This window comes from Malaclemys terrapin, chromosome 6 (assembly GCF_027887155.1).
Source record: "Malaclemys terrapin pileata isolate rMalTer1 chromosome 6, rMalTer1.hap1, whole genome shotgun sequence".
Classification (NCBI taxonomy): Eukaryota; Metazoa; Chordata; order Testudines; family Emydidae; genus Malaclemys; species Malaclemys terrapin.
The window spans coordinates 35,591,941-35,608,415 of record NC_071510.1 but is presented as its reverse complement, the minus strand read 5'-3'; the positions used below and the strand labels follow the sequence as shown (position 1 = coordinate 35,608,415).

At 38.7% G+C, this 16,475-nt stretch overlaps 1 protein-coding gene across 2 annotated transcripts in view; it reads right to left on the bottom strand.

Annotated features, from left to right (window-relative positions):
- PRUNE2 (prune homolog 2 with BCH domain) overlaps positions 1-16,475 on the bottom strand; it is a 184,083-nt gene that overhangs the window by 121,539 nt on the left and 46,069 nt on the right. For both annotated transcript variants that reach the window (XM_054032694.1, XM_054032695.1), the window contains exons 4-6: positions 15,845-16,008; positions 4,584-4,736; positions 733-827 (exon numbers count right to left, since the gene is read on the bottom strand). In XM_054032694.1, the coding sequence (XP_053888669.1) occupies positions 733-827; positions 4,584-4,736; positions 15,845-16,008 (412 nt within the window). The remainder of the gene's footprint in view (positions 1-732; positions 828-4,583; positions 4,737-15,844; positions 16,009-16,475) is intronic.

Genomic DNA, 16,475 nt, shown 5'->3' with positions numbered 1-16,475 from the left:
TGAAGAGCCAGCCTCAACCTGGCCCTGAATGATTCTGATCTGTACTTCTACACATATAACAGCTAAATCTAAAGTGATATCAGCACAATATTCATTAAAAACAGTACACTAGAGGGGAAAGAACATCTGTAAAATATGCATAACACTGAACAGCTAATAGTTATGCACACATTTAACTAAGAGCACTCCAGCTTAAGTGGGGTCAGTTCAGAAGTGTGACACTGAAAACCAGCAATCAAAAAAATGACTTTCACCAGTACTGCTAACACAGGAAATGCCTCAGACAAGCAGCCATCTAATAAACAAATTGAAAGGATTTCTTATCAATCCTGGAACTTCTATAATTTATGACCAACGTGACTGTTTTCACAACATTCAAAGCAGGTACATAAAAGTAAAAAAACAAGGGGACACTTTTCTCAAGGAGTTAAGAGACTATTAACCCCACTGCATGGAAGGGTGGGTTATGATCCAAGCATTGCAATTTTCTGCAGCTGTCGCTCTAAAGCATCCTGGTAAATTACTTTTATTTGAAAAGATATTCAGATGCATAGTAATGAAAGTCAGACCACAAATAACTACGGCATTCATAAAAATTAATTACATCATTGACAAAATCTGCTTATACTCTATCCTGAGAAAACAAGTAACTGAAAATCTATGTGAAAGAACAGGGCCCCCTTCTGCAGCTTGGTGGTTTAGCAGCTATATTCTATTTATGTTTCCTCTTACCTCAAGGGTCATGTACACCGTGCTAACTGCAACTTTAATTTCTCCATCTGACAGCTCCTTGAGATCCTTCAACAGAGCCTCCTCGATATTTAAACCTGTTTGAGATACAGAAAAACTGTTCAATACATACAAGTTTCAGAGCTAGTCAAATGCAACAAGATGAGTTAAGACCAGAATTTTAGCCTTAATGTTAACTCTTCTGGCTTTTATGGGTTCACATCAGAAAATTAACATTATTTTGTAATTTAAATTAATATTAATAGTATGGCACTACTACTTTAATATCAGAGCAAACAAAGTTCAAAAGAATTAAAAGACAAAGATACTCATATATTCAGTTTCCCTTGATGAAGTTGTAAAGGCTCTGATCTGGACGCATATTGAATACTACTTGTCAACGAGTGCACATAATCTTTAATCTTCAGATCATGGATATAAGACTTTTGGCACTAATATAGAATTGTTGTAACAAATCATTCAGAGCTGAAGCAATTAAGGTACATGTTGTAAATACAAACTTCAGATTGCATTCTACCATTGACCTTCCTTAAACTAACATTGTACCAATGGATGTTTCTGTGTGGGATTAAAGATTAATATAACCCTCAGGAACAGATTAACATGTGTATTGTTGACACAGGAGATTTTATCATCATCATCTAGTGGGTGACTAATTGTGGGATCTGGATTCCTCTATATAGGAGCCAGGAATGTTGTGAATTTTCAAAATATTTCATTTAACCATATAGCTTTCATTTACTGTAATGGGAGATGTCCAGCTACAAGGCTGCAACATTCTCTAAACTATATTTAAATAATTCATGATGCACAGGAACATGGTCAGTTGATCCCTACTGATAACTCAGATAATGTAGCCAAATAGCCACTCATGAGTGAAACAGCCATATAAATCATAACTGCTCATCAATGAATGCAGTAGCTAGATTCTCTTCAATCAGCAATCTATTGACAAGATGAACTGGCAGTTTCTCATGTATATTCAAAATCTTTGATATTTTCATTTAAAAAATAATTATATATAGACAGTAGAGTCTTTAATAAGCAGAATATCTATTCTCCTCATTGTGCCCAAAATAACCAGTACACCTATGGATTCAGGTTTGTAAATGAGTGCTGCTTCTTAGATGAAACCTGGAACTGCTATTTTGTTGAATTGTTCCCCTTCTGCCTAACAAACTAGATACAAATATAAAAATATATGGAGATATACCTATCTCATAGAACTCAAAGGGACCTTGAAAGGTCATTGAGTCCAGTCTCCTGCCTTTACTAGCAGGACCAAGTACTGATTTTGCCCCAGATCTCTAAATGGCCCCCTCAAGGATTGAGCTCGTAACCCTGCGTTTAGCAGGCCAATGCTCAAACCACTGAGCTATCCCTCCCCCATCAGGGCCAGTGCCAGTGTTTTTGCCACCCCTAGTGGCGGAAAAAAAAAGCCACAATCGGCAGCACTTCGGCGGCAGCTCTATCACCACAGCTTCTTTCTTCGGCGGCAGGTCCTTCCCTCCGAGAGGGACTGAGAGACCCGCCACCGAAGAGCCGGATGTGCTGCCCCTTTCCGTTGGCCACCCCAAGCACCTGCTTGCTGCGCTGGTGCCTGGAGCCGGCCCTGCCCCCTATAAAAGGCAAAACTTTCATCTGATTTGCAAAGGACTTCAGAATCTCATCCCCACCTATCTGCACATAGAGCACAAAACATAGCAATGCTAACTATGTAATTTGTAATAAAATCATAAACAATATTGATAAAACACAGAACAATGTAGCTGGTATGCTATGTCCCTCTTCAGGGGCACTTAAAATTATGATGCATCCGTGGCCATACTAAAGCTGCTTCCAAGAGTAGTAGCAAAGTGGCTAATTTTTTTTTTTACAGTGTAGTTTCATTAACAGCCAACTATGGTCTTATCTCTGTGCATGAAACTCCATGGATCCCAATCCTAAATAGACACACACGCAGACTTCACTTGATACATTGTTGTTAGTAATCCTGTTAGGTAAAATCCTGGCCTTACTGAAGTCAATGGGAGTTTTGCCACTGACTTCAGTACATTGAAGTCAATAAGCCTACACACAATGAGCAAAGTTAAGCACATTTATTAGTCTTTGTAGAATCGGGGCCATGAATGTCAAATATGAATAGTGCTCGTGATCACAGGCAGTATATGGCCTTTTAAATATAATTTAACATTTTCATTAATGATCTAAAAGAGGATCTAAGAGCATATTGGTCTAAACTGGCAACACTCATCAGGCACCTAAAGGGACCAGAAATATGAAAATAAAATTCAGTTTATTTCAACTGTGCAAACAGAAAGCTAACACATCTGGGAGGAATAATCCAAATTTTTTTTTAACTCAATCGGAGGGAGATGTCCTAGGGAAGCAGTGATGATTAAAGGGATTTCGGGGTAATAATGAAAAGCAAAGTGGACATGAGTTTGCAATGCGACATGGCAACAAAAAAAGGCTATTGACATTCTTAAAGTGTATACAGAGACTGTACGTGACAGAGCTGGGAAGCACTAGAACCATGTCAGCTGCTTTAGTCAAGCTGCAGAAACCACTGAAAACAAGCTTTATTCGCTTTTATATTGTATCAATGAAGTGACAACGTTTCACTGAATTTTGTTGATATGCATGAACTCTTAATAGAAGCTTTTTGTATGTGTCTTTTGTTTTGTATATTGCTTTACCTAGATGTTGGAGCACAGCTAATAACACATAAGGAACAATGAGCCTGATTCTGCCCTCACTTATTCCAGTTTCACTTCAATATAGCTCCACTGATTTCAATGGCACTGCTACTGATTTATACCAGTGTGTTTAGGAAAACCAGGCCCAACGTTCAGAAATTCTATCCCACTGCTGTTTACAATGTATTTCAAGTTTGATATTGAATATTAGGGCAGATCACTTGAGCCACGCCATGTGGTGGATGTCACACATTCTTCCTCCTTTGCCCCTGACTGGCTGAACCTAGCTCATGCAATCAGAGAGGTCAGCCCGCTCAGCAGGAGCCATTTTTACTTAGTTTCTCACAGAGAGGCTGCATTGACTTGCACTCTCTAATCCAGCTGGGAAAAGACTTTTTTCTCCCAGCCTCCATGCTTTTCTGGATTGTGAGAGAACTTCTCTGTAGACCTGGGCACATGGCGGGAACTGAGGGAAAGCACTGAAGGACTATCAGTGCTCAAGTGAATTAGCCTGTGTCTTCATTACAAAGTGGGTGGATTACCAACCTGCCTGAAAGCAGCACCGGGGAGCACTAGCCTATACCCCGGCCAGGGTAGCAAGCCCAGGTTTAAAGCACCTTGAAACCCAGATAGTGAATGTTTTTGGAGGCATGGAGTAAAAATGGTTCAGTCTCATTTCTGAGTGACAATGAAAAAGAAATATACTTTTCCATTATTAAAATAACTTCTTGCTATTTCAAGCTTTATTTAGGGTTAAAGTCACTTCACCAGCATAGAGCCCAAGAAACTGAGCTTTATGCAGGTGAAGTAAGTTCAGAAGGTAAAATCCACCCCCAAGATGGCATTGAGCTGTAGCTGAGTATTCTCCCTATGGCTGGAGCTGTGGCTATAGCCCACCATGTTGTGTTGGGGCCCACTAGACAATATTAATTTTCTCGTTCAGAACCTCAGGTAGCGCTGACAATGCTCCACCTTAAGTCAGTCATTTAACTTAAAAGTAACCATCATGTTAATACAAATGAAGACATTTTTTATTTCAACTACCGTCATCTCACATAATGAACCGTTCTGTCTAGATGTAGCCACATGACAAAAATGCCAAGCTGCCTGAGGAATGGAAGTAAACTGCATTACCTTGAGCCTTAAATGGGGTCTGCTGGAAAACAGAGATAATGTCTTCTCGAGGCGGCAGCTCTGGAAATTTTTCTTCTAGAATTGACAGTATTTCTTCCTGTTGTTCTGTAATTCTTTCGGGTTCCACAGACATACATTTGAAGAGAATGCTTCCTGAAATGTGAAACAGCAAAGTCAACCTCTTCTGTACAACAGTGAAAAGGTACTAGAGAAACTACAATTCTTTACTTGTACCCTTGTTCCCCCTTCCCCCTTTAAAGCCCTTTCCTCCTTTGGGCTTGTCTTCACTGTAGAGTTAACTCAAATTATAACTTGAGTGCTCTCTGCACACACAGAGCCTTAACTGGCATGTGTTGGTGCTTTTTTTTAATTTGAGTTGGCTGGCCTGTCCGGGGATATAGATTTGTAGGTTACAGCTAGACTTAGCATAATGCATCAGCTGCTAACAATCACCCCATCAAGTAATCCAGTCACTCTTGTGTAGCTCAAGTGTTATTTCCCAGTGTGGTCACTCTCACTAGAGCTACGCTTACTCAAGATGCTTTAATTCAAGTGTAGATAACTCAAGCTTACGCTGCAGTGAAGATATAGCCTTCATATATTTGTTACAAGGACCAGTACAAACTGACATGCCAAATTTCCATTTTCTAAGCAGCCAAAATATCAAATTCTTTAAAAATCTACACTGTTAATTTGTTATTTTGATAAATCTAGCATATTAGGAAAAGCTACTTCAATTTATCATATGATTTCTATTTCTATAGGATTTTGTTATATTTAAACTATAACAATCCCAATCTTGTCCCAGGAAGCCAACGGCAACATTCCCATTGACTTCATGATAGGTCCCAAATATGAGCATGAAGTTTTTTGAAGTGAACATCTCTTTAAGTACAAGTAATTGCTTTTTCCAGGAGCCACCTGTTTACAAATCCATCCTGTCTAGTAGCTGATCTCCCTTCTTTTTCCCCACACAGGATGTCAGTATCAATGGACATAGAGTGTGACTGCTAAAATACAGCAAGCAGAACCTTGAAATAAGTACACAAATACGTACACAATATCACCCAAACCACAATTAAGCAAATCTAGATTAAGCATTTTAAGCAAATGATTGATTTTATCATATTTATTGACTCCATTATTTCTATGCCCAAGGAATTCTAATGGCCCTTCTTATTACCAATACAACACAAAACTCTTCCCAAATACAGCACACAAGTAACAACTTCACAAAGGACTTTGAGGATAACCTTAAACTTATGATTTAAGTCAGTCAGTAGTCATTCCAGTGTAATCGACTCTAGATGACTCCATGCCAATGTATTTCTAGATGAAAGCACAGCACGTTCAGCCAAATACGACACATTAATTTCAAAGTTAAAAAAATGAGTCCATTAAATAATTGCAGCACAATTGGCACTCTGTTACAACACCTAAATAGAGTTGATGTATTTTCAGAGGATTACATAGTGCATACCATCTTCCAAATTCCATCCTTGATGTGACAGTTATTGCTGGCGGGGTAAGGATTCAAGGTCATCCTTTAACTCCCAGAAGGCTTTGTTCCATTTGCTAATATGCCCAAAGAAAACATTCATTGCCAATTATTCATGCTAAATTAAGAATAATAAAATCTTATGCTTCAGCATTATTATTTATATTACGGTAGCTCATAGAGACCCCAACCAAGATCAGGGCTCCATTATGCTAGGACATGTACAAACACATAGGAAGAGACAGTTAGACCCAGATCCACAAAGATACGTAGGCACCTAACCCCCAGATTTAAGCATCTAAATCCCAGTTTTAGGCTCCACTGCGATTCACAAAACTCCTGCCTAACCCCGTAGCACCTGAACTCACTTGGCGCCTAAGTTTCTTCCTGGCTTGCAAACTGCTGCCTCACTCTAGACATCTAGACACCTATCTCCCACCTAAGCCCCTGAGCAATCCACAAAACAGGGGAAGACATACATTCCCAGTGGGGGACTGGACTTTGAGTCTCCCACCTCTCAGGTGGGTGCTCTAACCAGACTCATAGGGTCATTCTCACTCTCTCTCGGGCTCAATGACTCTTTAATTATTTATACATAGTGGAACAACTTCAACAGGAGAGACTGAGGGAGCCCAACATTAGACTGTCCCATAGCTCTGTGGTTAGGGCACCCTCCTGAGAGGTGAGTGTCCCTTATTCAAATCCATTCTTCCCATCAGGTAGAGGGGGAATGGAACCTCATCCTAGATTAGTGCTCTAACCACTGGACTACCACCACCTCCTCTTTCTCTGGCTGTTGTGTGTGCAGCAAGGGCACCAGAATCTTTGTAGAAGTGGGAGGACAAGGCCAAAGTGCCCCCTCCCTCTCCACGGCGGGCTGCTCCAGTGGTGAGCCAGCTGCCCTCACTTCTGGCATCACAGCAGCCCCTAATGGGCAAAAGGTGTAATTGCAGTGCCTCTCCAGCAGAATCTATTATTATGCGGGGCGGGGGTGGGGGGGAGAATCTGCAGGACACACAAATTCTGTACTTGTGCAGCGGCACAGAATTCCCTCAGGAGTACATAGTGCATGTTGGCCTTTAGCAATACGATTATGTTTTTCCCAAAGCACATATATTTCTTTTGTTAAAAAGTGGGAGGTCTGATCCTCTCCAACCCCTCAGTTCCAGCGCTGGTAGTGTGCAGTGAATCAGGCACCTAACCCATTCTCACAAAAACCCACGTAGGTATTTAAGCCATCTGATTCTGGAAAAGGAGTTCCTGATTGTGGATTGCTAGCAGCCCAGACTCTGGCGCCCATCTCTGGGAAAGGCTTAGGCCGCACACCTCTCATCAGCATCTCCCATTGGCTAACTTAGGGGTCCCTGCCTAGCATTGCTGGCTTTGTGGATCACATTCTTAAGTGCCAATTTCTCCCCAGCCATTGTACAGGAAGCCTAAGCACCTAACTCAGACTTGTGGATAGCTGTGCTGTTCCTGTGATTCTCTAGGTGCTTGAAATGCATTGCAACATTTAAGTCCCTTTGTGGATCCAGGCCTTAGTCCCTATCCCAAAGAGTTTATAATCTAACCATCACCTTTGGATAGATTAATGTTTTATTTTCAATAGTAACTTTCTTCAAAAAGTTATAAGTGAATGAAAGCAGGATGATCTGCTACTGGAAACAATTTTGCAACTTTAAGTTTAGGCCTCACTAGCAGGCAAATGCTGGTGTGGGAGTAGTACTCTGAAGTAGGGCGTGAATCTCTCTGAGAAACAGATTAGTTCACATATTAGTTCAAGGGATGAATATGGCCTAACGTTAATATGGAGACATATAACCTGAAAATACGCAGGGCCATAAAAATTATTGTAACTTACAACTCCCTGGAGAGACTGCAGACACTTTTAATATTTATTGTAGGGTGAATCCAGGATGGAATTTCTTTCTTATCTCAGAATTTCCAGAATTTCTCTCTTATGTCTTAATACCCTTACTTTTCTTGGGTTTATGTCAGTCTCATTATTTTAAATATTCCTCTCTGTGTGGTAGTATTAAAAATCATAAAAGAAACAGACTGTATAGAAAAATACACCTCTACCCTTATATAACGCTGACCTCAGGAGCCAAAAAATCTTGCCGCATTATAGGTGAAACCGCGTTGTATTGAACTTGCTTTGATCCGCTGGAGTGTGCAAACCCCCCCCCCAAAGTGTTGCTTTACCGCATTGTATCCGAATCTGTTTTATATCGGGTCGCGTTATATCGGGGTAGAGGTGTATATACTGTGGCCCACATTTTCACAAGTTGCTAGTGATTTAGGCATCCCAATTTTTGGACACCTTAAGGGGTCTGATTTTCAGGTATGTAAAGTTGGGTATCCAAAAGCTGAAGCACCCACAAGCTTTATTCATTTTTCAAAATGTAGGCCTGTATCTTTAGTGATGGTTCAGTTGGTTGGGGTTTTTTAATATAAGAAATGGAATAGTTATTATTATATGTGTCATCTGAAACATTAACCAATGGATTTAAAAAATAATACCTTAAGAAGCAGAGGAAATCAGAGCACAAAGTACTGGAAAGTGCAATAAAGTAACAGGTATTAGATATAAAACCATACAAGCTCATCAATTCAGAATTAAAGATTGCTAGAAAGTCAACCCAGATTTGTGTACCTAATTGTATAGAAAGAACTAAGATCAAGTAAGTTATGCTTCAGTACAATTACATCATCTTACTAATTTTCTTTTAATATATCACATAGTCTAATTACAATTGATTACAGATTGAGCAATAATTATACTACAGCTTTTGTCTAATCAATCCAGGTTTTCAGTTAAACTGGGAGATAAGTGCAGGATTATGTAATTCTAAAAAAAAAAAGATGAAGGCAAAGGCAATACAGAAACAGTAAAAGGGAAATAAATTTTGATTCTTGCAATTTGAGCAAAATATTTTTTCTGTGTTTCTCACACAGTCAATTTCTATTTCTTTTAAATAAATAGTGGAGTTCAGGTAAATGAAAATCTAGGGCCCAGAGTTTCAAAATAATTAGGCCCCTAATGCCCACTGACATCAATGGGACCTAGGGGCTTTTGAAGATCTGACCTCAAGACACTACGGCAGCTGGATTCTAATCTCACACCAGCCTTATGCTGGCATAAATCCCTTGACTTTAACTAAATTACTCCTGATACACACATGTGTGAGGGAAAGGAGAATCAAGCCCCTTAAATCAGAACGAATCTTCATAATAAAAATTCTTATCGGTGACAATTCCATTTTTCAGTTCAAGAACAGTTTTATTATAGAGCATTGTAAAAATGATTTTCTGAACATTCATGAAGCTAGTTTAAATTAATCTGCCAATCCTTAGAAATATATTTTAAAATAGGGACTTCTAATGTTTCTAAACGTTTTTACCTTTAGCTCCCAAATTAAAAGAGCTGGAAGGATTGTTTGACGATAACACTACATATAATGGGGGAGGGATAGCTCAGTGGTTTGAGCATTGGCCTGCTAAACCCAGGGTTGTGAGTTCATTTAGGGATCTGGGGCAAAAATCTGTTTGGGGATTAGTCCTGCTTTGAGCAGGGGGTTGGACTAGATGACCTCCTGAGGTCCCTTCCAACCCTGATATTCTATGATTCTATACTGCTATGTCCCTCTATCTGGTTTTCACTGGCATGATATATTCTTATGAATTTCCATTGGGAAAGCTCTCTTAGAATTTGATTAGACCCTCATTAGGATACACACATGTGAGTTATTGCATATTTTTAAAATCAGAGTTTGAACATGGGTGCAAGAAAGAGTACAGATATGCATTTCACCTGGCTATTTGAAAGCAGCCTTGAACACTTGATTGCTAGGTTCCTCTCAATAGTTGCAACTTGAGATATTCTGGTTGTGTGCAAAACATTCTGATCGGAAACCCACTTTTAGTTTTAAGAGGAATAAGCATTCTCATCCCAACATGAAATGTAGGCCTTATAGCATTAATGGAGTAATTAATCGAACAGGCATCCAATTTTAAAAGCTTTTTTGTCATAGTCATCTGTTGTTTAACTCTTCTGCTAAGAAAAAAGAAAGAGAGAAAGAGTCTTCTAAACTAAGGTAGGAACATCTGCAATTCCCAATGTCAACACAGGGCTGTATTCTTCCTTCAATGTATACAATGTGCTTGTTAGCATGAATAGGACATACACACAAAATCCCTGCATATTAGTGGGATATGGACCCCTCAATTTCTTTCGGGGTTTAAGATTCCACATAGTTTGGAAAAACAATGAACTCAGAGTTTGTCCTAAGTAACATTGCATCACCTCATTTCTCTTCATCGTAGGCATGCTTTCATTACCACTTTCCCAGACTGAGTCAGGTCAGCAGTCCATTTAAGTCATGTACTCTTTTAAGTATCTGTTGTAAAGGATATCCATCAGCTAAAAACACTGTGGCACACTAGGCCCCATATTCTTCATAGAGATATTTTGATGTGAATATGATATAACTAAGATATGTTTTATGCAAGATGGGTCATGTGAGGTATCATTGGAAAGGTTATGATGAACTGACTATGATTATCCTATTTGTATGCATGTATCATTTCTGTATCTGAAGTTAGGAATATTGACTGTGTATAAATTACTAAAGAGTTTGCACCTGGGGAATGCCCACCACACAGTAGGCAATCAGCCTGGATGGGCCATTAGGACTTTGAAGATGCTAATCTCCCTCCTTCCTCAGAAGCTTTCTGGGATGCTGCTTTGACACTGCCAGGTCAGGTGATTATGTCACCTGGTACTGGACCCCATCTTGGACTGCTAGTATTTTTCCACAAAAGGGGTGGAGACCAAACTGGGAAACAAAGGATTCCCACCATATGTAAATCCTATTTAAGGCAGGCAAGCAATAGTTAATCAGGGCTCCTTCTTCACTGAATCCCTGCCCAGGATGACTGTTGAGAAGATCTAAGAAACAAGGACTGAGCAGGGGGAGAAGAGCTGAGCCTGGACCAGAAAAGGTGTCTGGCCTGTGAAAGAAATGCCTAAAACAATATTTAGGGTGAGAAATTACTACTTCTAACCAGTTTCTTTAGTGTTTTGAGCTTAGTTTGCATGTTTGTTTTATTTGCTCACTAATCTGCTTTGATCTGTTTGCTATCCCTTATAATCACTTAAAATCTATCCTTTGTAGTTAATAAACTTGCCTTTTTTCCCCTAAAACCCAGTTTGTGCAATTCATAATGGCGGGGGGAAGCTGTGCATATCTTCCTCCACATTGAGGGAGGGGGCAATTTTCATGAGCTTACGCTGTACAGATTTCTGGGCAGCGCAAGACAATACAATTTTGGGTTTACGCTCCAGAGGGAGTGTGCACTAGAGTGCTGAGCAATCCCCGAGCTGTCTTCCCATGCAGAGCTGATCTCAGTGTCTGTGTCTTTTGCAGCTGGGTGTGGCCCTACCTATTTGTGTGCTGGAGGAGGCTTGAGGGCTTGGCACTGCAGGATAGAGTAAGGGAGCCCAGGCTGGTGGAATGGGTGGGCTCAGTGGGACCCCAGTATATCGCTTTCCCAGACTGAGACAAGTCAGCAGTCCATTTAGTCATGTACTCTTTTAAGTATCTGTTGTGAAGGAGATCCATCAGCTAAGAACACCTCCTGCCAACAACTTGTTTTTACTGAGAGCTAGTGCAACTCCCACTGGACTCCTGAAAGGACTCCAGAAGCTCTTCTGTCCACTGACACACAAACAAAATAAAATACAATATATAATCCAAGGGTTAATATTACTTACTATGTGCATCACATGGCATTACTGGGTTTTGGGGGTGGGGTGAGGGGAGAGGACATTGGATAATATGCTATGCCACTTTAAAAAAAATGATGGGCATTTTATTCTTTTTTCAAAGCAGTTCAGAAGTACCACTTTTGCCAAAAGCAATTGCTGTGCATTAATATTCAACATGATCTAATGAAGGCAGAAGTTGTTTTGGGAAAACATTAAAAACAGCACAGGCATCTCCTGCATGATAAGTTTGTGGCTGAAAAGAACAGTGCAGTGAAAATACAGAAGCCTCCCTTTTTCACCTAGGTTTTGATCTTTAAGCTGAAAAAGAAAGGATGGTAGGGGGGTGGGGAAAGAAGCAACCTTTCATGAAAACTGGACATAGAGCAAAAAAGCAGCCCTTATTGATGATCAGCAGTTAATAAAAAAGATTCATAGCTGAAATGTTACACAATCTTGCTGGCAAAAATAGTTGCCTTCCAGAAAATGCTTTGTTTCTAGACAATCTTATCAGGCCAAAAAATCATTGTTTGGTGGAGCTGAAAATGTTCCCCTTTTTCTTTCATATTATATGTATAATAAGGGATGCAATTCTCTTGGACTTCATGACCATTTAAGAAAAGTGTGAGTCATCCATCTGATAAATGCTGGCACCTTTCCCAAACTCCCAAAAAGGACCTTTTAAAAAAAATGTTACTGGTGTGAGTTGCTAAAATAACAAACAAATTTTGAAAGCCAAACTGCATCAGCACTGCACTGAAAAGTATTAATTCGTCAGCTCATATCCAGAAAAATCAAATTAAGTATCCATAAATATTGTTGTTCATCTTGGTCAAAAATTGCCAGTAGTTACATGTTGCAATCTGCATCTTGTGGCATCCTTCAAGGCCTTATACAAACAAACAGAAGGAGGCATTTTCGAGAATGCACTGACTCAAGGTACCTGACAATCAGTGTTTTGAACCACTCCTTGCCAGCTGGCTCTAACAAAAAATGTAATGATTCAGCAATTTAATGGATCTTGAGTTTGGCAACAGTCCCCTAGTAAACATCTCTGGGGAAATAAAGTAATACAGGCCCAAGACTCTGGCAGATTTTATAATTGTTTGCTTCTGGCACAAATCCAGAGTCAGAACAAGCACTGACTTAAGGCAGATATGATTGTGCAGTACTTTGACTATTGGAGCAGGTTCTGATTACGGCCCAAGGGTAGAATTAACTTACAGTGTGTCTGAAGAAGAGACAAAGATATCAGGAAAGCATACAGCTTAAAAAAGACCTTAAATATTAATGCTGCCTACATTAATGATGTTGAGTTTTGCATGGATATGCCTTTTCTTCCCTTCTCACTTTTTTCCATTCAAAAGCATGTCTAATTTGTTCAAACTTATAATAGTACACATCAGAGTATTTTTAAATACTTTCAGCTATTATTAAAATTAATAAATAGTGCTAACAGGCTGTGAGCCAAAGTTTCAGAATTCCAAAGAAGTCTGTTGAGATGGCACCTAATGAAACTGTCACAACTGGCACAGCACAACTGAAAAGATATCTCTAAACCTACGCATTTGAATCATGTTACTAACCTTGCAAAATCACCCCTCCATGCATTCTAAAGGCCTGAATCAGTGCCCACTAAAGTAAATGTCAAAGCTCCCATTGACTTCAGTGCTGATATTTCTGCTCAGCAATTTTATGAAATCAAATCCAAATTCATAGCACTTTGACTTTCACGTTAGCTCTCTGAACCTAAACTCCAACAAAAATTGCTCCATGTAAATTATACAATTATTTTACGCTATAGTATAAAAAGAGAGGAATAGTAGTGTTGGTACTTCTATACTGGCTTTATACCACTGGAATATCACCTATGCCCTGGGGCAATCCTGCTAGAGTGAGATATGTCAGCTTTACAGCATATATCCACTGGCGGTGCAGCACAAAACAGCCATTCCTCACCCCAGAATATGGTCCTTTGGTGGTAGCTACAAAGTCAGAATGGCCATGAAGAGCAAATCATTTTGGTATCTGTATATGAGTAGGAAATCTTCTACATTTTCAGTACTGTAATTGATTGACTTGTTCTCCATAGCTACTCCCAACAGTGATTTGAGATCCCAGAATTTAACAGTCCTCTTGCAAAAGGCAAGACTCTCATAACAATACAGCTGTATATTTAGGATTTGGGTAAGTTGTAAGGACAGAGTTTCATCTACTATCTGTAAATATTTATAGTCTTAACAGCTTGGACAATGAATTAAAAATTAAAATTAAGAGATGTTGGTATTTACTAATTTTTCCTGAATTTGTAAATGTGGTTTCCTAACTGCTAAAAACTTTTTTTTTTTAAAATCACATCAGAGCTTATTGTACTGTTTAATTCAGTACCTTACGATTTTTTATACCATTAACTAGCTACAGAGTAACTAGATACCATGGTTGTTGAAGCTGTATTAATATGATAGATAACTGTAATTCTACTAGGCATGGGCCCAATTCCACAAACACTTACTACCAAATAATAATGTTTACAATCATGAATAATTCTCCTGATTTCAACAGCACTAATTATGGTGTTAATCACTACACACAGTAACAAGTATCTGCAGGATTGGGCCCTTATGGTTGCATCAAAAGAAAAATCTTGTCTATGTTTAGTTTTTATAGCAAATATATTTAAAGTGTTTGAATAATAAGCTATAATTCTACCTCTAAATAATGAACTACATAAAGGCTTTATTATCTGTAATATCCTACTAGCTCCAGTCACTTTGCATTGTCACAGAGGCCTCTTGACATAAATCCCCCAAATGCCTTTTTTTTTGGTTCTGTCACAAAGATAAATGATTATGCTTACTTGGTTAGTTGAGGGCACAGTTTCCCATAGAGCTATTCTACAGAGATCTGCAGACAGCGAAATATTTAATGGCAGCTTTACTGGGGACCATTAGTTATGAAACATGTAAAGAGCTTTGGCCAAATTCTGTATTACTGGTAACACCCTCTCCTCATGAAAACATGAACAAGCCTTATAAAAATACCAAATTTTGTAGTGTCTCAGTATAAATTCAATAACTCAGATACTATGGTGAAGGGCATGTTATGAGGTCCAGAACAGAACAGAGTAAAATAAACTCCTATCTTTTCTTAAACTTAGGTGTATGCAAAAATTCAGCACTGGAGTTCTGACATTTGTCTAAGTTAATTTTTCAGGAAAAAAAAATGTAGCAACTATGAGTTCACAATTTAAACTAGTTATTTTTTAAAATATGTTCTCAAGCCGGAATGATAAAATTACATAACTAACTTATGGGATACAGTCAGTTCTTTTACAGCTTCACCTTTCTATCTAACAGATATCACAAATTTAAATGCAGTGACTGCAAAAACTGAAGATGCTGACAAATGTAACAAGCTAAAAAGAAAAACTGAGACACATTTGTGACTATACTGAAGCCCCACTGTTTAATACTGTGGTGCACAAATGAGGCAAACTGAGAAGAAAGTGTCATGGCAATTTGATTATGGCATTCTTAGATCATGAAAGTTACATATTATACCACCAAAACAAGATTAAATAAACATGGCTTTGATTAGGAGAAGTTTTAACATGCAACCATGGGATCTTGAGCCATATTCATTGTACACCACAGGGTAGGAGTATCTTCATTGCCAATACCACACAATCCCTGGAAACAAAGTTAGAACTATAAGAGCTATTCCATCTACCCAACTGATATTCAGATAGCTCCATTTAATATTCCTCTCTAGTGATACAGTAAAGACCCCTCATGCCTGTTTTTAAATGTACATTTTTAATATTAAATATAATGTTACTCTTTAACAAACTCTTTACTCCCTGCTTCTTTTATGGAGCTTCCCGTGGTCTTTAAAGGGATTGTTAACCAAAGAATGGATCGCACTCTTTCTGCATGATCAAATTCTGCAACACTCCATTAAATCTTTCAGTATTTAATATAAAGAGTAATCTCTCACCTCTGAGGAGATGAGCCAGTTGCTGAGTGATTAACTCTGGTGCCTCTTGAAGAATCTCTTTTACTACTAAAGAGGAAGAAGACGCCTGTAACCCCAAGTTGGCATCACATCGCTCATCTGGATTGATGACTTTGACAACTGCTGATTCCAAACTTTTATCATCACTATCACACAAATTTTAAAAAAATACAAATTACAAAAATTCTAATTATTTGATCTGTAAACACACCAGTGTAGCTTTTTCAGTTACTTTGCTATGGTTAATAGTACAAATTATTTTTTTAAATAACAGTTGCTATCACAATGCTACATTCTAGTCATTCTTATTCCAATTCTACTGTGAATGAAACAATAAAAAAAATTCATTAACTCCTTGACCACAATGTCCTTAAGTCACCATTGTAGAGTGATAGATTCTTAGCTTCTTTAAAATAACTACTGGTTCATATTTAGTATGTACTCAGACTTGAATGCTTGTAAGAGACAAGGTGGGTGAGCTAATATCTTTTATTGGACCAACTTCTGTTGGTGAGAGAGACAAGCAATTGAGATATACAGAGCTCTTCCTCATGTCTGGGAAAGGTACTTTTAGAATGTCACAGCTAAATACAAGGTCAAACAGATAGTTTAG